The following is a 25,497-nucleotide window of genomic DNA, read 5'->3' as shown; positions in this document are numbered from 1 at the left end:
TTGAAAGTTCAAATATCAGAGCTCCTGCTTTTAATCCAAGTCTGCACATTTACATCTGAATCAAACTTTCACAAGTCTTTTAAAACTTAATCTTCACTGTTAAATATACAGCAACATATTACTACCTATTAATATCACAACAACCAGGCCCAATCTTAACAGATCCACAGCTTCAGCAAATCTCTCAGTACTTTGTGGTATGAAACTTATTTACTGCTAAATAAAAGTTGTCAAATGTCATGTAATTGACACAGCAGGATAAGCTTGCTGCATCACCACCTATGGATAAAGGGCTTCAGCTCAGTTTTAGTAAGCTTGGCATTAAGAATGAGATGAATGACACCAGGTGTTTTGTACCAGGGAGGTACCAGCAAAGGCAGGACAAGAGAATATTTTGGTAAGAAAAATAAAGGGGGGAAAAAAAAGAAGAGCAACTTCAGTCCTGGAACTTTTACAGATGCTAATACTGTTGTGGTAGACAAAGCAAAGGTGTTGGGTTTTTTCCCAAAAGGGAATTCTTGTAAAAAATAAACATAACAAGTGAAGTTGCTCCCCACACCAGATATTACTGATATGATGGTTCAGAAGCATTACAACCCCCAAGTAATGGTGATAAATACATCCTTTCTAAGTTTTAATGTCTTTCCATCACCTTTCCATCAGAAATACATGTCACCACATTGATAAAATATGCAATACAAACCCCAACTCCATGTCACTGAAAGTGAAACAATTTCAAGACAAGAACTGCAGAATAAGAAGATTTTAAAAATTCCTGTTTTCTTCTAAACATCAGATAGTACATTTTTATAAGCTCTTCTCCCCCCAGCTGCTTTTGGCCAGTATTCAATAGGATCTTTAAGCATATAAAGGTAAAACACTGAAATTGTTTGGCCCAAGTTTGACTACAGATTTAACAGTGCATTAAATAAGAGTAGCAAAACAGAGACACCAAAGTTGTCAGCTCATTTGAACTATTTATGATTCTACCTATTCTACCAAGTATAAAACTGTGTTATTATGCATAACATTACAAAGAACTACTAAAACAATGTAAGCTTTTACTTCAGTATGGATATGTCACAAGGTCAACCACCACACACATGAAGTCAAGGCAACTGGGGCATGTTTCACAACTGAAAATTATTTTCAGTTTAACATCAGGGACTTGCTCCAAGAAAAACCAGGGATTAGATCTGCTCCTAAGAGCTCCGAAGAGCTTGTTAACAGCCTGGCCCAGAGAAGCTTCTGGAAGTAAGCTCTGAGAAAGTACAAACCAGTACTATTCTCAGCATAAACAGCCACTCAGATCAATAGCAAGTGATGATGGATTTGTCATTCTGTTTGGCCCCTCACAATCTTTTTTTCAGTCTGGTTCAACTCAGGTCACGGCACATCTTTGCAGTCTTCCTTGGATGAGAACAGAGAACTAAAACTCCAGCTTGTGGGAAAAACAAAAATGCAGGAGAACAAATTCATTTGTTTCCTTAAACCTAACAAGGTTTCCTGCTCCAAGAGTCCCTACCTCACTATTTGCATTCATTAAAAGAAAGTGTTTAGATTTTATGTCATTACAAGGAAATCTGCAATCCTGCAACCTTATTCCACTTGGCTAGGTATTTCTCTGTGCCTCAGTTCTGTCTCTTTTGATCAATTGAGAAATGTCTCTTCCAAGCAACAAGGCTGAGCAGAGGCTCTGGCATGGGGAAGAGCCTAAGGCTTATTTTGTAACAGTGTCTGCATTCCTTCAGAGAAAAGAAAAAAACCCAAACAGTGAGCTACAGCTTGTACAAATTCTACTAGAACAGAAAAAGGACACGATGGTGAGTAGACAAGAAGTAAATTAACAAATTTCTAAATCTGACCTTATTAAAATGCCGCACACGACAAAGCAGCTACGAGCTTAATTCACAAAGAACTCAATGACAGTGGGATTTCCACAGAATTTAAATGAGAAACAGTGCTCAGAGCAAGGGAAGCTCCACAGTTTCTCTCACATTTCTACAGTCCCTCTTTGCCTCATAAGTCAGGGCATTTTGAAAATACAGATTAAAGTGGTGAGCCAGGATAAATGAATAACCATCAAGTCAGTGTGTGTGCAGTGCATTGACCATAGTCTGCCCTAGCCATTACAGGACTACAGTAATCAGGGAAGGGAAATAAAGGTCACTGCAGAGTAAGGCTGCTGAAGCCTTTTTCCTGTCTCTTCTTTTAAAAGTGATGAAGAGCAACAGAGACTCTTTTGTTGAAACACCAGCAATTTGTCTGCTTATGCTGTGTCCTCTTACATGTCTATATTTCAGTCCTCCAAAACACCATGAAGTTACAAGCTCAGTTGTACTGCCAATGGCTCTGGTTTTTACAGATCCATTTTTAAATGCATGAATATTTGATCTACAAAACACTTAGATGTTAGACAAGATTTTCTGAAAATGACCAAAGGGAATAAGACAAATTATTTTCATGTATGCAGGTGTGGTTTTTCGTGGGTATTTTCATTTCTCAAAAAAATGTAACTTTACACTCCTTTGGAACTGGGTAGCATCTAGACTTTCAGTCTGGAGCCAGACACCAGGCTGGGATACTAAGTGTCCTGGCTTAAAGGATCTAGCAAATGAAAAATTTAAAAAGCCTTAAAAGTAACTCTAGTTTTCAACCACAAACATGTATGGACTTCTACAAACTCATGGTACTACTATACTAAAAACTGAAGTAGTACTAATTTACAAGAGAATACTCACAAAAGATCTGACACAAGGGAAAGTTTTACAATAACTTAGGAGAAAAGGAAGACAGAATAGAGGAAAATACTACTCACTTTACTAGTGAGTAAAAATGGGGATAATAAATAAGATTTTGTTTAAATGCTATGCACAAATTCTATTTTAAAATAAGTCAACATGAAAATATCATTTTGTCAGATCATTCCAAGTTGTTGCTTATTTAGTTTTTTCACTGTTTCTGAAACCTCTTAATATTCAGGCTGGGTTTTGAGGTCAGAGCTTTGAGTCTGGGGAAAAAAACCAGCTGTTGAGCAGCATAAAGTGTCCTTCTTTATTAAGACTTTTGCATTCCTAGGATAACCCACCACCACCACCACAGTAATGGCATCTTTCATAGCAGACACACAGTAACCATGCAGGAATTTCTTCTCCTCTTTAAATACCAACATCAATGTCTAAAAATAGTAGTTATCAATCACTACTCAGCCTATCAGAACAGGAAGACATTAATTTTCTGATTCTCATGAATTCTCAATCCCTAATTAGGAATTCTTGCTCATAAGCTTTTTTCCTTTTTTTAAAGCAAACTGAATTGCTGTAGATGAGATATACTACAGACACACAAAGCATGATTCATCCTATTTCTTCCAAGAGTAACTCACAAGCTACAATGGGATAACAAGCATTAGACAATTCATACAGAGTCCTACTCAACCCTTTAGGCCAGAAAACAAATGGTTTTTATTAGGCTGAGTTACTCTGGTGTGGATACAAAATTAATCCAGTTTCAGATTTGGCCAGGACACAACCCCTTTAGCATGGGCACTGCTGTTAATGCTCTGGTTGTTTCACATCTGGGATGCTGCACTGCTTGAGACCTAAATATCTCACTGGTACATTCTCACTGATTCAAGGAACAGCTCCAGCCTAATCAATCTGTTAATGCTTCCTACAGCACTGCATCCTGTTGGTTTTTCCCCTTTTGCCTCTTGGAGTTGGCCCTGCCCTGGCTCTGTGATCTCTGAGGTACAAAGCAGCCCCATTTGATGTGCTGCAAGCACAGGCTGACACTCCCAGAGTGTCACTCAGCAGCTGCTCAGGATATTCCTGGCCCTGCTGGCCAAACCCTGTGGGGATGGGTTCAGTTACATTGCTTGTGGGACACAAAAGTTTGGAAGTTAAATATTCTCTCATCCTATGACTCAGAACTCACCATGACTACTAAAATCTCCTTCCCATTCTTCAAAGAATATACCCAGATTCTGAAGACTTACTCTCAAGCCCCAAGATTTGGCCACAATTTCAGGTCTTTATGAAAACCAAGCCTGGTAGTTCATATAGCCTATAAGTCACCATGTTCAAAGCTAACACACTTAGACTACAAAATTATTGAAGAAATTAAAGGATAACCATCTGTTTCATATTCTGGAAACCACTTCTTCCAGAGGAAAGCAAAACAAGAGATTCTCAAAAAATATAAGCTACAGAACATGCCATATTTTACCACAACTTCTTTTATCTTGCACTTAACCAGTTGGTTAAAATCAACTATTAGAAAAAACACTGTCAAAAACCCCCAACACCTATTTCCTGAACACAAAAGCCTCCTTCTTACATTGGGTAAGTTGATTTAATTATGTCAAATCATTTAAGAAGAACTCTACTTTCTTGCAACAGTTTTCTTAGAATCTTTCATGCACATCTTTTTCATGCTTGATTTAACACAGTGAGCTCTGGGATCCAAAGATTACTTGAATCATCCACACTTTCCACAGCTGTTAATGAGCCCTAAGCCCTGCCTCTGTACCTTTGCTTGCTTTTGAAGTTTGGCAATCTTAATCTAATGGGTGGAGAATTAAAAAAAAAAAAAAAAAAAGAAAGAAAAAAAAGATGAGAGAGGCATTAAGAATACTTTGCCTAGTGTTGTATCTTTTTTTTTGGGGGGGGAGGGGGTTATTTAGGAATAAAAAAAAGAAAAAAAGCAAGCCTGGAACCTTATGGGGAATCCAGGTCAGCAATTTAGCTCTTATGTAGAAAAGAGTCCCATCAATGTTGTAAATAAGCATTATGGCTAGAGACCTGAAATCCAGTAGTCTGGTACTGTATTTGAGTTGAGCCATAGTGTCTATATTAGAGAAGAGAAACAGCCCAAGATCTTGCTGGATTGGCACATTCTCTGTCCTAATTTGCAACAAAGACATCATGACAGTCTTGTGACAATATGACTTTTGCCATGGTCTAAATCAGTCATTCACCAAGGTCCTAAACTAGTGAAATATTTCAACACTTGTTTCTAGTTGAAGCATGAGTAACCTCATTGCTGTGGACTGGGTTTGTGATAAAAAGTTCCCTAAATAAAATCTTCCATGTTTAGATTTACACAACATATTTTAAATTTAGCATTAGACTTGCTGAAATGAGTAGTTCTAAGAAGATGTGACAAAACACTCCATGAAAATGCCACTTACATCTCAAGTTTATATACACTGAACATCATCAGCATTTTTATTCCTTTTACATGTAAGTATGCAAGTAATTATTTGCTAATTCCCAGACACACACACACCCCAAGGATGCTGTAACCAGCAGTTTGGGTACCTGTCATGTCGTACAATTGGTGTAGGCAGGACACAGGTCAGGAGCCATCCAAACTCAGCCAGCGTGTGCAGTAAAGGTCCATAATCTGTTTTAATTTCACACCCCTACATTAATAATTATAAAAAGTAGTAAAGAGACTCTGTACAGGTTTTATTGGCATTTCTACACAATTACAACACTTCCCCCTCTCACTTTTAATGAGATAATCCTTTGAGATGACATCAAGCTGTTGTTTGATGGAGATTCATTATTTCAAACTGAAAACAACTTGAAAAGTTCAAAACTTCAAAATCCATGGAAAACAGTATTTATTAACATTAGGTATGAGCCCTGACTCACCAAGACATAATTCAAAGCACATCTCACTCATTAAACTTGTCACTTTGCTAAATTAGTGCCTAAAAATTTTAAAACACCATAATTAGGTGTCTCAATTGAGATTTTTACAGTTTTTACTCCAGATGTGAAAAACAAGCATCTCACTTAGCTACATACTTAAGATTTTGGTGGGTTTTTTGGTGGTGATTTTTTTTTTAATATACAAGTCTTTAGTTTGATGTTAATTCTCTTTCACATTTGTAAATGTATTTATCATTGGATATTTCAAAAGTAAGAAAATCCAACAACATAATCCAACAACAACTGCTTTCAGACATCATTCATACCAATAATCCTAAAAGATTAGAGTATTTCTAAAGAGTAATTTAAATATTTTCACTGCTGTAATCTACTATAGCAATAGAGGTAAATTTATTAGGAAAGCCAAGTCTTTCATATTTAGCAGTAAAATCTTTATAAAAATACATATCTGAATATCATACTGAATTAATTCACTATCAATTTCCTATTGTTTTTCTAGATCTGGCTATTTTCTCCCCCTTTTTTTTAAAAAAATCTGACCTGTACTTGCTGAAATTACTTTTGAGTGTGTTTCAGACCTAAATTGGTCTGAAACACACTCAAAAATCCCCCGAGACATTCTCTTTGGTAGTTGCACTTGTTGGTATGAACATTTACAAATGTCAGGCCAGAATTCCTCTGGCATATTTCTTTTATGCACATTTACCAATGCCCACACATCTGACTTGATCTTTATCATTTGGGGCTTTAGTAAAGCCTATGCAGGTGACTTCAGGAAACCATCCTGAATGTTTATGGAACACTGATACCAGCATCCTAAAGGAAAAAACAAAGAAAAATACCAGTAGGAAATAGCACTGCTAAATCATCACCTATTTACCTCAATGACTGTCCATTGTTCAACAACTATTGCATCATTTCCTTTCCTGTTAGAACCTGGAACCCCAGCACCTTCTTCTTCATAGATAAATAATCCTTCTAAAGATTTGGGCAAATAATCCCCTGTGAACATAAACATAAGCATTAAGTTTTAGGTTGGTAGATCACCAAGATGTACACAAGATATTTCTTTCTCACTAAACAGTTCTCTAAATTAAAATTAAATGACTCAACAAACTCAAATTTGTGGCTATTTATGGAGTGTGCAAGTCAACTTACTATTAAAATCCCTTGCTTTCTACATAAATTGAACTATGAACTGTCTCAACAGCTTTAACCCCTTCCACACTCCAGTATGAATTCCAGTTTCCTGCATTCAACATATCCACTGCAGAGGATGGGCACAACCCTTTTTTCCTCAACTTCAATACTGTCCTCTTGACAAGACATGTGGCTTTTGGTGTGCAAGGAGAGAGCACAAAAATAAGTGAACCATGAAGCGTAAAGCTCAACTACCACCACTTCAACACAGAAATGGCCACAGGAAGAGCCTGAAGCAAGTCATTGTAGGAGGATTCCTGATGGGAAGGAAGTTTCAGAGCACAGCTCCCTGACTCACATGTCAAAGCCCGGTAGCATTTGTTTGGCCCAGACTAAAGCTGGGCATCAAATACTGCTTCAGTTTCTGCTTTTCCTTCTCCTAACAGCCTTGGGAAGCCTTCTGTGGAGATTTATCCATGACTGCTGACAGAGAAACTAAATTGGTACAGGAAAACCATGTAATCCTCAGCATATCAGCATGAAATCCCCTCCAATAGTGGATGAGGTATGTTATTACCTGGGTACTAAAGATGGGGAGTTATTCATGCAGAGAAGAGCAGACAGCTCTCCCTGTGGGAAATGGGAAGACTGTAAAACTGTTGCTGGACAACAGCTGCAAAGATTAATTTCAACAGCTGCAAAACCACCCTTCAGTGAACTGTAACAGATCTCCAGAGAGTTCTTTGCCAGCTCTAAAAAAACTCCACAATGAAAAGTACAAGTCTGAATTTTCACCTCTCCTCCACCAAAGGAAATCTGCTTGTTCCACTGATTTCAATAAAAAGGAGTAACAGTTTTAGAGTAAAAAAGATGACAGCTACAAACTGTGGCATTAGACTCTTCATGTGCATAAAATGTGCAGTTTGAGAGGGACTAGCTGCCAAATTCCATCAGAAGTAAATCTACATGGATGAGCTTATGTGCCTCTGAGTCACTAAATTTACTGCAGAGCTACAGAAACAGTGATTCACACTCAAAACCGTGGAGAGCAATGAAAACTGAAGAGCTGTCATTAGTGTCAGGCTTTTGTTTTTGAAGAATCATAATTTAAATTACAAAGATCTTATATTTTGCAGTTTTTTTAAATTTAAGGCCTTCAATAATTCAAGAGTGGATATTGTTTTAAATCAAAATTATCAGAAAAAAGCATAGGGCATAGTAAATACAGCAGTTGCTCAAACTGACAGTAATTTTACCCTCCTCATAAAACTAATGTAAAAAGCAGACAAAATAACTTATGAAAGCCACTTTAATACATTATTAATTATCTATTGCACACATCCTAAGCATTGCAAAAAACCATTTAAGATGCCTGGAACCTTTTCAACTAACATTTGACAAGACCTTTCTCTACTGCAATCCTGTATTTTGCTTGCTTACGCTGCAGTAATGAATTCTAAAGGAACATCAAGAAATTGCAACTTAGTACAAGCAAGACAGGTACAAATGCAACCAAAGTAGTGAAGTATACAGTGTAGGTTTGCAATCAAACAACATTTGTTAAAATAGTTAATTGTTTTGGAATGTATTAATCATCTCAGTTTGTTTTGGTCTGTACTCCTAACACTAGGGAATTATAATTTTCCTCACTTTTTTCCAAGTAATTGTACAACGGTAGTTACCAACTGTTTTTTGCACACTTTTAACTTCTGGCGTTCAGACAAATCCAGTTCAAATGGAAATGAATCTCTCAATTATATATTTTACCAGCAACAGAGTTCAAGAGTTCTAAACACTTTTCATCCCATTGTCTTTTCCTTGAAAAAGCACAAACCAAACCAGAAGAATTAGCACAAAAGGTTTATTTTGTTATAAAGCTCCTCTAGCTTGCTGCTTTGGAAACTGTCAATTTAATAACACAAAACAAGAATTTCAATTAGTCTATTATAAATTTATGGAATCTGATGCCTGCAAGGGAGTAATTTATTTTCTGAGCAGTTACAGATCCATCTGGACATGCCCACATATATACCTTCCCATCAAGAAGCAAAACATAATCATAATTTGTTCAAATTACATAGCTCTATGTAAACAAGCAACAGCTTCTTGATACCTTGGGACAGTACTCACCTTTAGAAGTTTCCCAGTGTACAAAAGAATCAACTAAGGCCAATCCTTGTTTATAATAAAATGTAGTTAATTCTAGCCAGTCTGCTTCCAGTGTACTAACAACTGGCCCCTTTCTTGTTACTTTCATAGACAAAACACCTTCATGGTAGGTCCAGCAGGTAGAATCATCATCAAAAACATTGAAGACTGTATAGAGCTTGTCTAAGGAGAGAGAAAGGAAGAATGAATCTCAAAGACAGGGCTCCAAAATTTGTAATATTACTAATCTTCTATTTTAACATCATTTTCTATTTCTAAGAAATAGTTTTAATAATTGTTTTTTAATGTTGCTCTGCTTAAGACCTAAACACACTCAGGACAAGGTGTGAGGGGAGGTACACTTTGGGATATGAGGAAAATGTGAACTTCTTACAGCTGGGCTGTCACTGAGTTCTGTCACCTGAATTCTTCAGGTAGTTGGGGTTTGCATAAAGAAAACATACAAGGACTAAAAAAAACCAGTGGAAACAGCTTTCATTTCTGCCACCCCTGGAACTTCTGGCTACAAATATAAAAACAAAAGACAATTTTCTAAGTTTGCAAATGTAAGGAATGCCTTGCACTGACTTTAACCCATTATTCCCTGAAGTACCAGTGTAATTAGCTGCTTACTGGGATTTTCCCATAGTAACTGATGATCAGTGGAAGTTAAGGATACAAAACCAACATATCCTCAAACTGGTTTTCTGTCTAGGTATTAATACAGTGCTGTAACAAAACCAGTCCCAAGCAAGCACTCATTAAAACTGACAAAGCCACAGCATATTAGGAACTCACTGGTGCAAGTTATGAAGCCCTAACTGTGTGAGTGTGTTCTACAAATACACTTGTGTGTCACTGCTGTAGAGAAGTAACACAAAGCAGTTGGCCAGAAATATTCTCAGATTGCCTAATACTGCTGGGCAGCCTAAATCAGTGCAAACCAACATCAAAATATCAAAGCTTTTGCACTGTCAAAACAAAGGAATTTGCTTGGATGACCCCAGTTAAGAAGTCAGTCTCTCTAGGCTCCAGAAGCAGAGAAATTTCCAAAACAGGATTTGTACTCTAAGTAATCTGAACCAGTATCTCTAAGAATCCCTCTCTGCTTTGAGAAGTGTTACTACACCCACTGCAGGTGACATCAGGTGCCTAGAATAAGGGAAATGCAGAACAAAATGTTGACCTTTTAGTAAGAGATAACTCTTTATACAGTTTTATCACTTTCACAGGTGCTTACATCACAATAGATGTGTTTATCCTGACACACCTTAATTTCTTTTACCATATCTTGAAGTGAGATCTCTTATTCCACAGAAAAAGGAAATTGTTTCCCAATACAACTATTCAATTCCTCACATCTACCAGAAATTTACCTCTGCAAGCTATGTATTATAGTCAAAATTCAATAAAATTATATTCATAAAGCAATACAACAGTAAAGATTCATACTTAAAACCCCTAAATCTGTAACTTGGACATAGTTTTTTGCCTCTTTTGAGCACAGTAAATGAAGTGGCACACTGACATAGCAGTATATACCTACACACTCCTATGACTGCCTTGGAAAATTCACATCAGTATTTTTCAAAACAATGGTTACATAAAACATAGACCAAGAAAGACAGCTAAGTTTCCAGAAGTTTTAGCTTATGAACTCCAGTGATTTTCTGTTTGACCAGTATAGAGAAGGTTGGCATATCCTTGCCAAGGCTTTTTGAAGTTTCCTGAGAACATTGCATGTAGGGGATGCAGTGGCTGCTGATCTACCTGGTCACACCAGCCTGTACAAACTGTGCTCCTGAACAGAATCTAGTTTTCCACTTCTTCCTTACAGGACTGCTAAAATATAGCAAACCCACTATTTCAAGCTGTAAGAAAAGAGTTAAACTTTACCAGATTATGCTATAAAGGCTCACTTGTAGAAAAACTGCTTTTACTCGAGTTAAAAGTAAGAGGGACATTGATTATCTCTGTGCTTAGAGTCATTATTCTCAGTCTACAAACTGGAGAGGCTGCTTTAACAGCAAAGGGAAAAGGTTGCTTTTGAGAGCAATAAAAACACGTCTGGCTCAGGGAATGCAGCCTGACATGAAAGTTTCATGCTGCCTGCTTTCCACACAATTCTGTCTTGCATTAGTTCTCTTACTCAGATTACTTCTTTCTTTTTACCTTTTCCTCTTAGCAGCCAGGAGGCCTTAAGAGTTTCAGTACCAGAAGTCAATGTTTCAGACCATTTTTTGCACAACTACACCAGACACTTCATCCTTCTACAACTAAGTTGTCCACCACAGCATCAGCATTTTTTCAATGATGCTTTTCCTTCCTATCCTTCTAATGCTTACTTTTCTCTAAGAAATTCATTTTGTAACAATTATTGTCTTCAATTTCATGGTCAATGCATTAATTTCAGTGATCTCTTTCATGACACTTCTTGAAGGCACGTTAACCAGAAAGAATCCATTATGAACGGATTTATTTGGTGTACATTATGTGAGTTGCCTGGAAGCATGTAAAATTATGGCTCTAGCTGGAAGGGGCTCTCTTTGTTGTCATCTTTGAAACAGGCACAACTGGAATCACAACGCATACTTTGAAATCAGTACATGTTTATAATTTTATATTGAGTAAAACTACATGTGCATTGCAGAAAATATTTTATAACAATTGCATCTTTCTACAAGGAAGGATTTTTACTGCCACATCTTTGTTATCACATATTGAGCAAAAAACCTTGAAATGTGCCACATTCAGGCCACAATTACACTGTGGGCGATTTTGGGGTGTTTGTGGTTTTCTTTTTTTCTTTAAATTGCAAACTAGAATTCTGACAGCACATCTACAATAGTCTATATGAAAACTGAAATATCATTTTAATATATTACTACAGCTCACATACATAAAACAGAAGGTGAGTGTTCCTTCTGCTTTTTTTACTGGTAACTCTTTCAGAAATATGTATGCATTTCCATATGCATGTGTAGAGGCATCTTCCAAAACCAATATTTGATAAAACAGAAAACGCTGTTCTTCCTTTTTTCCAATGCCTCACCAACTCAATAAAATACCTTATTTCTGCAACAAACAAGCAGCATTTATTACCATCTCCTTTTCGTGGTTTAGAAGGGCTGGCTTCTTTTCCAAACTGGTAATCTGAATCCTCTAACAGTCTGCTTTCTCCATGCATTTCCTCCTCTATCCCACTCTCAGATGAGTGACCACTCAATGTCCCTTCATTCCAGTTTTTATAGTTTTCCTCAAAGTTTTCTCTTCTGTGTTCCCGATTTCTTCTGCCCAGCGTTGATTCCAGCTCTGCACCTCCATCTGCACTTGTTCCATTACAGGCTTTAGGCTGAGGAAAATGCTGTGTTACAAATCCCACAAACTTCTTTCCTCTTTTAGCAGCTTCATTAACCTGCAATACAACATAAACTTAGCTGCAAAGTCATTTTAGAATTGCATGGACCTTTTTCTTCTTTACAACTTGTACACACATGAACCACTTTACTAAACTGCTGAGGACATAAAGGCCTAACACTGTATTTCAGAAGGGTGACTTGCCTTTGATGCTGCCCCTGCTTCAAAGTAAATGGAAGTTTTCCAGCATGTCTTTGGAGTCAGGCCAAGAAAGGTGGCCAACACTGATACTGACTTCAGAGTATACAAAATCCTTCATTTAGAACAAACCCAAAGTATTTTATTTACTGTGTTGTATTGATAAGCAGTAAAGTAGAAAAATAAATAGTATTTCTCTAAATATGTGATGCCAGTCATACTAAAAATACTTCTATAGTGTTGGAGGTCAGTATCTCTCTCATGAGCAATGAGTCATTACCCCCTGGCTCCCTTGGAGGCTACTCAGCTTTATTATTACTCAGGATAGTGGGGGAGCAGAGAAGGAGGGGGCTAGAAGCAAATGAAGATCCTCTTATTTCAGCCAGTGGTGTCTTGGCACTGAAGTCTCAATGCACAACTGTAACACCTGTGCCACCTGTGGGATGTGTCTGTTCTTGGGGCTGGCTTTTCCCCTGGGTTAAGGAGCGCTGTCACCCCACTGACACCTTGTACTGCAGGCTCCCCTGGGAAGTAAAGTCCTCACAGGTAAACACAGGAGCTTCAGCTCAGGAAAAGACATCACATGGGAAGTACTGGATTAAGTGAGGGCAGAGAGGAAAGGATCTTTATTCAGTTTACACACATAAACTATTAATCCCCAGGGTGAGTAAAAATCAAACTGTAACCCCTTTTTAGTGCCATGACAGTGACACCTCAGTCTATCTACTGCCATCATTTAGGTACAGCAATGATACAGTCTGCCAATCACTGTGGTTACAGATACAGAGCTGCTGCTTCAGGGACAGCAGTTTTGAATTTAACAAGCAACAGAGAAAAACAGACAATAAGAGAAACTTTTTGCTGAAACACCACAAAGCTTTACTGTTTCAGATCTTAAAAAAAAATACTAAGATTTGATTGGATTAATGGCTCTGTCTTTCTAAAGCTGAGGGCATTTAAAAATCAAATTATTCTCACATATTACTTCTGTAACAGATATACTTCCAAGACTTCATCTCTACTCATTTCAAGTGTGTTTTTCCTTCTAATTTTTGTCTGCTACACTACACTACCAACCTGGAATAGGTGTGTGTATATATATATATATATATATATATATATAAAGCATAATGTAATCACATTTTACATTTGAAGCACCTGAAAAAGTCAAAACAAGCCATCTATAAAATAGAAACAACTCTTGAAATTTCAAAGATCATTAAAGATCTCCAATATGCTTTTTCTTCTACTACCCTCCTTGGCAACTAATGTAAAAGATACCACTAACTCTTGTAATAACAATAGCTTCCTGTTTCAGCAAGTCTTCAATTCTGCAGAGGAAGTTAAACACAAAAAGAACTAGCACTTGCATTCCAGTAGAAGTTTTCTGTAACCATACAACGTTTTCAAAAGCTGTGCCAAGTAAATATTTATTATAGTTCCTATACATGTTGTATTTTTTGTTAAAGAATGAAAAGAACATTTCTTCTTGGGTACTTAACTCAGAAAACATTAAATTCACATATCATACAAGTGTTTTATAAAGAGAGACTGAGCTTGAGCCTGATTTTGCTTTCAGTGAAGACTTCCAAAGCTTTACAGAGATATTTAATCCTACATGACAAAAAGTAACTCTTTTCTCACTTTGAGAGAAGCTTTGTAGCTTCTATAAAATAAACACAAAACTAAAACCACAACCACTAAATGTAACTTACACATATGATAGAAATAAAAATCAGAGGAGAACTGGAAAAAACCTCCCTTACCTTTTCTAGCAGTTCTTTCACTACTTCATTTGTCAGTGTTTCATATGTTAAAGGACATTCTTCAATCACCAGCCTGGGATGCCTTTGTCCTCTGGGTGCTGTGTGCTTCTGGCTAGAGCACAGAAAGAAAGCAGCCTTTGTCAGGAGTTTGCTGCCAACTTGAGCAAATGCTTGCATATGGAATTCTTTTCTTTTGGAATAGTTATGAATGCAATCCTGACAATGCTTCTTCATACTATTTAGAACTCAGTGGGTTTTGGTGTTTTGTTCTGTTTCTTACACAAAGTGACAGGTACTGTGTGTTTCAATGCCAGGATAAGAATATTAATATTTAACAGGAATTTCATCTGAAGACCATGCAGAGAGATACTTTGGAAATGAAGCTTCAGTGACAAACAGCTCCGCCTTTGTAATAACTCAATGCAAAAATCTCTGACAATGCAAAACACACAAATCAAAACTATACATTTAGTAAGCATAAAACAGGTCCAGTTTTGTAGAAAACACATCATGAATAGAAATGGTCCCTTTACACTGTTAACATCCTGCTGCTTAGTTTGTGTAACTAAAGGAGAGCTGCAGCTGTTAAATGAAACAGTGTAGGCAAATACTAGGAGCACAATGCAAAAACACTTACTGAGGGTTAAATGATGTTTGAATCTCTCCATTTAAAGTTACAGAATAGCACTCATGTTTCATCTAAAGCCAGTTATTAGTCAGACAATATTTACTGTATGCCAATAATATAATGGGATTTTATTTGATGTTTTCTTTATATAATAGTTTCATTTAGAAAATCAACTCTAAATGAAATGATTAGACACATTCCAATATAGAAGTTTACTTTCCAAAGAGTTGTTGGAGACGGTGTGTTTGCCCACAGCAAAACTAGCCTTGGTACATATGGCACCTGGGAAGGAAACTGGAACCTACACCAGTTTCACAGGTATGCTACAGTCTCATTCTTCACCCATTCAAGGGCCTAAAGGTTCAAACAACTTCCAAAGGATGCCACATCTACAGGGATAAGGCAAAGTGTGGGAGCCGTGTGCTGGCAGTGTCAGCTCTAGGAAGCCTCAGCTCCAGGGCAAGCATTTTGCTTTCTTACTCAACTTTTTGCCCACAGGAACAGCATTCACCTTGCTTGGAGATGAATTTATAAAGGTTAAGTTAAGTTGCACGAACAGCAAATATTTCCAAAAATGCTTATTTAATCAAAGGGTTTGAAAACTTCTCTCAAATGAGCACTTTCAGAAAGGATTAGTGCAGTGGCAGCAAGGCAGCTTCCAATTCACACCCTCCCAGTTCTCAAATAAAGACAAGAACCTTTGGGCATCACATAAGGACTCAGGAGAGAAAGGGAAGCTTCACAGCTTTTAATGCTGTAAGAAATCCACTTTCTAGTTATTCAAAATAAGAACAAGAGGTTATTTTTTTTGCATTCAAAGGAACTAATGAATGGTAACATTGCTTTGTATGTGTTTTCAGGATCACATGGTGATTTTAATGCAGTAAAAACAGGAGTAATAAACAAGACCGTGGATCTGGAACATAAACAAGCTCCTGCGTCTCCCTCAGTGTCAAAACTAAGCTTTTGTATGACCTCTGATCCAGAACAATGATTTCATTCTTAATAAGGAAAACCCCAAACTATCCCTGACAAATTAATTCACAAACTATGTCATTTTTCCATGGGAAAGACAAAAGTTTTGAAAACCAAGAAAAAGCAAGCATGAGACAGTTTAAAGCTGATTATTATTCTCCTAGTATTTTGGTTAATCTTTTATTTGCTGCAAGTTCTAAGACAGATGTTATTACACTCTGGATTTTTGTTAGGCTATTTACTAAGGCAAAGGAAACGTTACCTTACTGTGTGCTTAGCATTAATTAAAGACACTAATTAATCTGAGGTGCTCATTTCAAACTGAGAAGCAATGAATGTTGAGCAGCCCACATACAAATGGCTTCAGGAAAGGATCAGTGTGTTCACTCACTGTTACCTTAGCTTTAACCGTGAGAGCACCACTCGATACATGTGACTTGCAGGGAAGCTCCTTCTCCGTCCAGCTGGCAGCAGAATGGGATGCACAGCTCCCACAACATAGCCCTTGCTGTAATACTCTTCCACCTGAGATGCTATATCCAGCACAGAACTGATCTTGATAACTTCAGGATTTGAAGAAGCTAAAAAGCATAGAAAGCAGAAGAGAAGCACATGATACTGTGTATGTCTGTAAAGATTTTGGGGGAGTTCCTGTTATGTAAACCTCACAAAACCTATCCCCAGCCATTTATGAAACCCTCCAGCTCTACTTATACAAGAAAAAGCAGATTCACGGATGATTCAACACTATTCAACTCCTTCAAGTACCTATTTTTACAACTTGATACAATCTATTTTTAACATACTTGGCAACATTTTCTGTTTGATCAAGGTCTGCCAAGCTGATTTAAAAGCTGTGTTAACATCTAAACACATAAAGGGGTTGAACTCAACAAAGCAACTATTTTGTCTAGCCAAAGCCTTAAACATACTAATGCACAATCCCTCAACTCCAGTTTTCAGGTAAATTCCCACATAACATTTAAGATTTAAGCCTGCGACATCTGATTTGTTTCCATTAATTTTTTTTTCCCCTTAGAAGTGATCTGAGGAGTATCAGTTGGCATTTTGACAGTCCCAGTTCCTTTTTTCAACAGACTTACACATCACCTAAGTAAGCTTGTGCTGGCACTGATTTCTAAGGATGGTCCCTCTCAGAGTGTGCAGGCATTTTGCATCAATAGGCAGCACCTGGATATTTATTGTTAGGGAAAACTACAGAGATAAAGGGCAAACTTCTTGGAGAACCTTTTTTGAATGGTCCACAGATTTTACAGAGAGAAAAAGAAGAGTCCATGCTGGTAACAGATATATATTCTGCTACAGTCAGTCTGATGGGTCAGTAATTCCTGTTTCTATCAAGTACAGCTGGAACTCTAGATGCTTTCAGAAAGCAGAAAATCAATACTCATACACAAATAACAGCAGAAGAGTCATTACACCTGTACAGATTTGCCAAAGCTTTCATCCTTTGCACTTAGGAACTCCGAAAACAAAACAGCCTGGCTGGAAATCTGCTGGTCTATTGCTGACCCCCTGCTCCAAGCAGCCTATTTGCCTGCATCCTGATGGATCCCTCTTTGCAGGACTTTCTAGGCATTAAGACCAGTGCCCATCTGTACCAACGGATGCCTCAGTCAAAATTAAGTGACCTCACAACACTTTTTCCAATATAGAAGCAACTGTATTGTGCTGCCCTGAATATGCCCTTTCAAACCATGAAAACACTGAAAACCATCAAACAACTGAAAATAATTCAATATACTAACTCTTCTTTAATTCTCTAATTAAAAAAATGCATGAAATAAAAAATAAAGTAAATGCAATTACATAACTCTCTCATCACTTTGCTCAGTTAATTTCTTGTCCCTACCTTCTCTTGTCTATCTGCATTGCAGTGCACAATAATGCACTGTATTGGCAATAGCAAGGAATTTAGGGACCTAAGACACAGAAGTCACAAAGTCTGTCTATCCTACTGCTTTAAACTATCATAAACCAGAGATATGACTCCTTAGTTTGCACAAATATTTTATTCTAATAAACTGAATTAGAACTCTGCTGATTCACAAATACTGTTCTATAAAGCCTCTGTACTGCTTTCCCACTATAAAATGTGGATAATATTGACATACATACAGTTACGGAGGGCTTTAAAAAAAGACCACAAAACCCCCACAAACTATCAGAAACTAGTATTTTAAAACACTCAAATGCTTTTTAATACCAATTTCTACTCAGGGGAAAAGGAATGGTGGCCTACTTTGCTTGTCACTGTAAGAAACTTAACAGAAAAGCCATCAAGAAGAATCAGAATAATTTCTGCCAGGGAAACACACACTACCAAAAATTGTCACCAACATACATATTGATGGTTTACTGCTGATAACCAGCAAATTCAAGCTATTAACTAAACTGTCAGTCATTCTCAGTCAAAAGGACAGGGGTGTTGCACTTTTTCTTTAAGCAGACAGTGTATCACAGCTTCCCTTTTGTAAACAGATGATATTTTGTGATTAGCAATACTCCCATCCCATGATTCCAGTCATTGTAAATCCAGGAGCCCATGTATTGGGAAATAACTGCTCCACAGCCCACAGACCAAAAAAGTAGGAATGACGCAATATGATCATCACATCCCTGATTTTATAAATGCCTTAAACCCTTTTTCATAACAAAAGTTTCCTTCCTGACATGCTCTCAACAGGTAGCCAAAATACTGGAGCAATAAGAACTCCAGCTAACTTCCTAGCTGCATGGTAAACCTCAGGTGCAGGACACTGAAGATGATGACAGAACAGCTATTTCATACATATTCACACTGGTATTCAGAGTGACAAGAACTTGACAGCATGTCATCTTTGTAGGCTGCATCAGTATTTCTTCTTTTCCCTAACAGGAGGATAGTGGATAATGCATAAGCATTCTGCTTAGTAGAAATTCATAAACTGTCCCTACCTTCTGGTGAAACTGACTTCAAAAAATAGCAGCTGTTTGTGTGATTGGGATATACTTCATGACTGAGACTTGGAATTTACAGTCACTGACCAGCATTTAAAATTACACTTCAGAGTCCACCACTCCCTCTTCTTTGTACTACTTCAGTCCACCAAAATAAAAGATGGGCTGCGATTTTTTTTTTTTTGTTTGTTTGGGATTCCCCTGATGGCCTTCATCTTCCATGGAACTCAAAGCTAATTTTTACAGTAGGGATGGGAGAATTTTGGGGACTAGGAAGGGAGAAGCCAAGGTTCAGTGCACAGCTAATAACTAGTTAAGATGCACAGGGACTCCAGCCAGCAAACTACAGCATGGTTGACCTAATCTGCATCATGGCCTGGGAGAAAAGATCAGGGACTGCTGAAAGTTTCCCCAGCAGGCTCATTTGGACTTCACATTGCATATACCTTATAAAGCACAGAATAAGGCATATTGAATTGAAATAACACATTTATGCTTGCTATAGTTTTATCTTGATGCAGGACATGGTTTACTGTAATAATATTAATAATATTTTAAGATCTTAAGTGCAGATTTTCTGTTTAACTTGGTGCAAGATCCAGTGGCAAGAAATCACTTGGGCATACAGAAATCTCCTATGCAGGGGAAGACTTTCTTCTGGAAGTAAGCAAAGCAGAATGAGTGCCATAAATACACAACTTGACAGCAGAGCAAAAACTTTGGTCTGAAGTGATAAAGGGCTCTCACTTAAGTTTAATTAAGCCAAAGGACATTCTAATAGCAACAAGTATATGAGCAAGCTGACTGAAGGAAAAAAGAAAAAAGCTCAGTATATTCTCCATAGTACTTGAGCCAATTCACTCATTTCAGAAACACTCAGAATTGAAAAATGCCTCCAACAGTAGAAATATGCACCATGTTCTTTTTCTGCATTCATCTTAGGTCTAAAAATAGAGACTTCCAAAAAAATAAATTTAAGGTTATATACACATATCTAGAACCATTCAGCAGAAAGAAACCTTTGTTTACAAATCCCCATACTTCCAGTAAGAAACCTAAAAAAGAGTGAGGTAATGACCTGAAACTGATCTCAGTTATTTAATATTCATAATTCCACTGAAGCAAAGCAATTCTGATTATCAGACAAAACAAAGGAAAATGAATCTTTACTGCTGTACTGCTAGGTTATTAAAACAGAGATACACCTTTAATTGTACATGTTCGACGGGTTATTACTTCAAAGGTCACAACCACCTTTAAAACAAATCATTTATAAAACACTATTAGAAACTGTAACTTGAAAACACAGCAAAACTATCTGGAACAGAGGCTATTTAAGAACACTGAATGCTCTTCAGTTTCCAAAAAATTGATCCTTCCTGTATCAGTAGCTAATCCATGTATGCATTAGGTAGCCAAGCTTTATTTCCAGTATATTTCCATTACTTATTTGACAGTTTTGTTTCTTCAGAAGAAAAAAAACAGTGAGAAACATTTTGTGTAAATAAACAGAACAAATATATCTAGTACTATATAACTTAGCAGAATGTATCTTCTATTAGTATCTTAGAGCTTTTTAATGAAAAGACTCTTGTATTTAAAATAAAAATATTACAACGCTTAAAAGTAATCAAAAGCCAGGTTTTGTTTATGAAAAAGTTCCTGCAATTGCAGTAAGACCTGCACTTACACTGTTTCCCTTTATCCAACCCTTCTAGTAACAGCATTTACTTCAAATCCTTGTTTTTAAGCATTTCCAGTAGATTGGGTTGTTACAAAATGCAAGTTACTATGAAGTGACTGTAAAACTGAGCTGTCTGTGCTCTGAGGGCAGCCATCTGGGCTTGTTTATGTTTTCAACTTTGTGGAACAGGGAGTTGCTCTGTTAGAGATGGGACACCCTCGGGAAGGAAGTATCCCACAGAGCACTGTCTGCCTCTAGCTATGCATACAGATTTGGTTTCATTTCAGTCACAATTTCAAAAGACTATTCAACAACTACAAGTAAAGCATTTGGGAAAAAAAGTAAGACAAAACTCAGACTCTTATAACAGAAACTTCTACCAAGAGACTGCGGTGGGCGTAAGAGGGGAAGTTACTCCTGATATACAACTAAGGAACAGACTTACTTCTGCATAAAGAAACAAGGACAATGACAGCCTGTTTTCGGAAGTTGAGTGCATTTAAAAAATTGTTATTCAATTAAGGCTCAGGCACAGTGTATTTTCTGAACCGTCACACTGAATTCAGACAACCATTATTCACAGCGAGCACGGATGGCAGTATGTGACTCACAGGAAACTAGGAAAAATCTCTAACAGTTTCTAGCCAGCTTCCTTAACAAGGACAGTTGTATAATTTGGAAAGTTTGGTTGTTAAAAATACTTCAGCAGTTTCCATTGTAATTTTATACAAGTAAGAACGTTCGTCATGATTTGTGTTTCAAAATAAAAGTCTTACATTTTGGCTAGCTTTGATAAAAGTGCCTAAGATTTACTGTAAGTCAAACAAGACAAAACTAAGTTAAAACCTATTCCTTCCTACTTCAAAAGATACAGCATGAAAAAAATACCTTCTAAGGTAAAATCCAGCAATACATATTCATAAGCAGAATCCGTCTTTGTTTCAACTTGGGGTCTCTTCAGTGTAGAAAAGATTTTTCCAGGGCTGCTATCATCTGGGTCTTCCAGCTTTCTCAGTCCGCACCCCATGGCAAGATCTGCAAATGATTAAGTCGCAGGAAAAGGTGGGGGGAGAGCAAGATCTGTCGCTCTTACTACAGGGGAAAAAAAGGAACCAAATAATTCCCCTCGATTTTTTTTTTCCTATTAGCTGTAAATCCAAATAGAGAAAAAGTCCAGTTCCCAGACCAAAAAGCAAAGGTACTTTCCATTCATTTTTAATATAGAAGCAGTAAGCTCGTGATGATTTCAAGCTTCAAACTTGGCTAAGAGTGGGCTTGATTTCGCAGCAACATTAGAGCTGCTCCCAACTAGCAGAGATTTTCCATGCCACGTCAATTTACAGCCAGCCCCTATCAGTGCTCTCTTGCAGAGGACACCAATAGTGCTTTGTTTGTCCTTCTAGACTGACTGGGTGAGGGGGGGGCGAGGGGGGAAGAAGAACTGAAAAAGAAAGTTAGAGAGAAACTTGTCTGTCATTACTTACCTCCAGAAGTTCCCAACTGCAGTAGAAAGTCAGACAGGAAAAAAGCAAGTTAGTCAGAATGAAAGAATGAGAAAAGAGCCTCAACATGGTTGGAGATGAAAATCACTTCCAGAAAGGAAGTCAGCTTCAAGAGGAAATTGCTTCTGGCATCTCAAAGGGTAGAAAGGCAAATGAAAAGCTGTTTAGTCCTTATTTTAGGTTTCAGAGTTGGCTCCTATTTCCTTTCTACAGGGACTTTCTTACAGAGGAAAAAAAAAAAAAAAACCACAACATGAACACAGTGTAATAGTGTAAAAATATGTAGTAATTTCTTGTCCAGAAAAATCAGCATGAAAATTAACTTATGTAACTGGCTTTGAAAAACACCAAAAATAATCACACTGAAATATTCCTCACTTCAAATGGCAAAGACACTGTCAATACTACATATGAAAAAATGACAAAATTCTGTTTTCCATTATTCCTGGGTATTGAACAAACAGAATCCTCTTTTCCTTTGTTAAACTCACCTTAGTTGGTACAGCCACAGACTTTCAACACTGTAAAAAGTTTTCTATGTTAACTTTTCTTTAGGTTCTAAAATTTAATAATAATTTTTAGGGCTCTCTTACTCTTCCAGTAACTATTGCAAGTCACTTGTAACTGCACTATACCTGATGCAGACCACAATAATGCATAGGGAGAAAAAAGGAACACTGAGTGATTTTCTGTGGCCCTGCTGTTCCCAGGATGAACTGTTAGAAATATGCCTTTTAATTTTTAGACTGCACCTAAAGAAATCCAGAGTCATCTAGAGAAAGCAGATTCATAAACCCATTGTATATTATATGAATGGCACATTTAAATTCAAAAGGCTTTTCTGCTTTTTTCATTGAAATATCTATACTTTATTAAAAATGCAAATATTTTCTAAAAAAAAAAAAAAAACCTCCAAGCTAGACATTAACTATTTGTGGGTTTCTATTCTACTGCAAGCAAAGTGATCTAAATTCTTCTTTTAGTAACTTAGCAGGAATAATAAGTCTAGAGGCTACAACCTTTGGAAACACACAGTATAGATTATAGTCAATTCTAGAAAAAAAAAAATAAAATCATTTAGTGCAGAGCCAGGAATTAAAGCTGTAATTATTGCAGTCTTTAAAACAAGTTCCCAGGTGCTGAAACAGAAAGGAAATCCTCAAACATTGTCTTCTCCATTAAAACTAAGAAAACATATCAAATATGCAGAATTCTTCATTTTCTTGAGAGTCTTCTCACACAGAAATTGCTCCCAAACATGACTTTTTTTTTTTTTTTTCAGTAAAGGTTATCCCTGAACTCTTGCCATATCAGCCATACATGTAAACTGTCCACTCAGCCTTGAGAATCCAGCTGCTTCATCCTACACACCCCTTAAGTTTCATTGTAACTGCTTGTATGAAGCCATGGCATGAGTAAGATAGCTGCAAATAAAACAACTTTTTTTGCAGCATTAGTCCAGTTGTCAGCAGGCTGCTTTTTCATTTTTACTTAGCTTAAAATAGCTACATTTTCAATGAGACCATTCTGAACATGTATTTTGAACTCTCCATGACAAGGCTTACACAATATTACAACCCCCTGACCAAGATAGGATTTTCCATGATATAAACAAACTCTTACAACACCAGGAAGAATCACAGTTACAGATAAAAGCAATGGTCTATATTTTTTATGCAATCCTAGATAAGTATGAATAGTTACAAGCTTCCAAGCTGGAAGTCAGTCAACAGTTATTGCAGACTTGACTCAAGTCACTAATAAAACCAAAGGTTGCACAGACCAAAATAAGGAAAACAAAAAATCAGCAAGAATGAGCAGCATCTCCCATTGGAGTTTAAAACTGCATCAAAACACTTGAATGACTCAGGAGAGACACAGGATCACAAGATTCTTAAGATTCAAGAGCTGCTTAAAGAGCTGCAATTTCCTGTTACCAAGTGGATACAAACTACAAAACAATCTACTTCCAGTGACCCAAAATGCAAAGGATCTGGGAAGGGGTATCAGAAGAGAGCAAATCCCTAAAACTACCCTGTGATTCACCGCATTTTTTTACTTACAGTGCTCCCTTTGAAAGGGCATGTGACTTTCACTGAAGCTTGATAAAATTATTAAAGAAGGCAAAGCCAGCCAGCCAAAGGACCAATGACTCCAAAGGAACTTTGCCTCCATGGAAGGCTTCCAGGATCCCTAACAGTTTTTATTCTGATTAAATGGGAAAATGATACCCAGACAGCAAGGGAAGCACATCAATAGGGACGTGAGTCTCATGCTGCATTACTGACTGCCTGCAGGATGAGAAGCAGCAGCAGCAGTTCTGCACAGCAGCTTTGACCAGACTGTGAGACAAACAAGCCTTGCTGTCTACCCACACCTCAGGGCTGTTCTTCCACTTGCTCTTGATCTGCTTTGTTCCCTCTTGTCTGGGGGAGGTTTGAAAGCTTTTGTGTGGGAGGCATTTTTGTTTTTGTCGTTACCTTACCAGGCTTACTGAACAAAAGGACTGAAACTGCAGTCTGGAAATAGATGTCCCCTGTTCCTGACTCTGTGCTAACTTGAAATCAATATGATAGCCAGGGCAGGACCTGTCTATGGCCTTGGTGCCAAATGAGTGGCACTGGCATCCCTTTTTGATCTCTCTTGGTAGAATTGTTAAGACAATTGTTAAGACAAGCCTTCTTGAGGCTTGGAACATCTGTGACAAACCCATAATTACACAAAGCCTATTTACAGGAATAAAATGATTTACTTCTCCAAAACCCAACAGGATCTGCATAAGCCATTTAATAATGCAGTTTAAACATTTCCTACCCCACTATTTTAGGAGATCAAGTATGGGAGATCCCTGATCAGAGTTTCCTCTTAACTAAAATAATGAAATGCAAGGAAAATTACAAAAACAATGCAAGTATACAAAAGATGTTTCTTGTCTGTATGAACAATATCTAAACCGAAACTCAATGAAGATCCTAAATTACTGAATCTGCAGTTCAGTCAGCTATACCAGCATACCAAATACCAAATGTTATTCTAGACACAGCCCTGTCTCTTTCTGGTTAGGACACTGCCTAGTGAGTTAAAAGCAACAGGAATCACATTGCTTTAATGCTACATTAACTTCAAAACCAAGCAAAAGCAGCAGTACTATAATTTTACATTTTGAAATATAAATCACAGACTTTGTGAAAGGGCTATAGAATTTAAGGTATATCACAACCATGACATGACTCCTGCTAAATCCCATGACTTAGAACTGGATGAAGACTCCAAGAGGAGAACATCTCCCATCTTCCAGCCTGTTAGGCCACCACTGGGACAAAAACCATTAGTAGGGCAGCCTGTACCAGTGAATTAAAGTAAGCTCATCAGTGAAAAGTTTTAAGTGAACAACCTTCTCATAGATGTACCACCAGTAAAGATCCATTCCTGTTCTCAAGGATGATGTAGTGAGCAG

General features: G+C 37.3%; 1 protein-coding gene across 1 annotated transcript in view; it reads right to left on the bottom strand.

Moving 5' to 3' along the window:
• The window catches only part of RFTN2 (raftlin family member 2), a 29,917-nt gene extending 7,724 nt beyond the window's left edge, over positions 1-22,193 (bottom strand). The window contains exons 1-8 of the mRNA XM_018911658.3: positions 22,023-22,193; positions 21,427-21,573; positions 16,291-16,474; positions 14,291-14,402; positions 12,072-12,384; positions 8,952-9,152; positions 6,562-6,683; positions 5,322-5,425 (exon numbers count right to left, since the gene is read on the bottom strand). Of these exons, the coding sequence (XP_018767203.1) occupies positions 5,322-5,425; positions 6,562-6,683; positions 8,952-9,152; positions 12,072-12,384; positions 14,291-14,402; positions 16,291-16,474; positions 21,427-21,565 (1,175 nt within the window). The 5' untranslated portion in view covers positions 21,566-21,573; positions 22,023-22,193. The remainder of the gene's footprint in view (positions 1-5,321; positions 5,426-6,561; positions 6,684-8,951; positions 9,153-12,071; positions 12,385-14,290; positions 14,403-16,290; positions 16,475-21,426; positions 21,574-22,022) is intronic.
• Positions 22,194-25,497: the final 3,304 nt, after the last annotated feature.

The sequence above is a fragment of the Serinus canaria genome, chromosome 7, assembly GCF_022539315.1.
Source record: "Serinus canaria isolate serCan28SL12 chromosome 7, serCan2020, whole genome shotgun sequence".
NCBI lineage: Eukaryota > Metazoa > Chordata > Aves > Passeriformes > Fringillidae > Serinus > Serinus canaria.
This window is presented reverse-complemented; position numbering and strand designations above follow the sequence as displayed.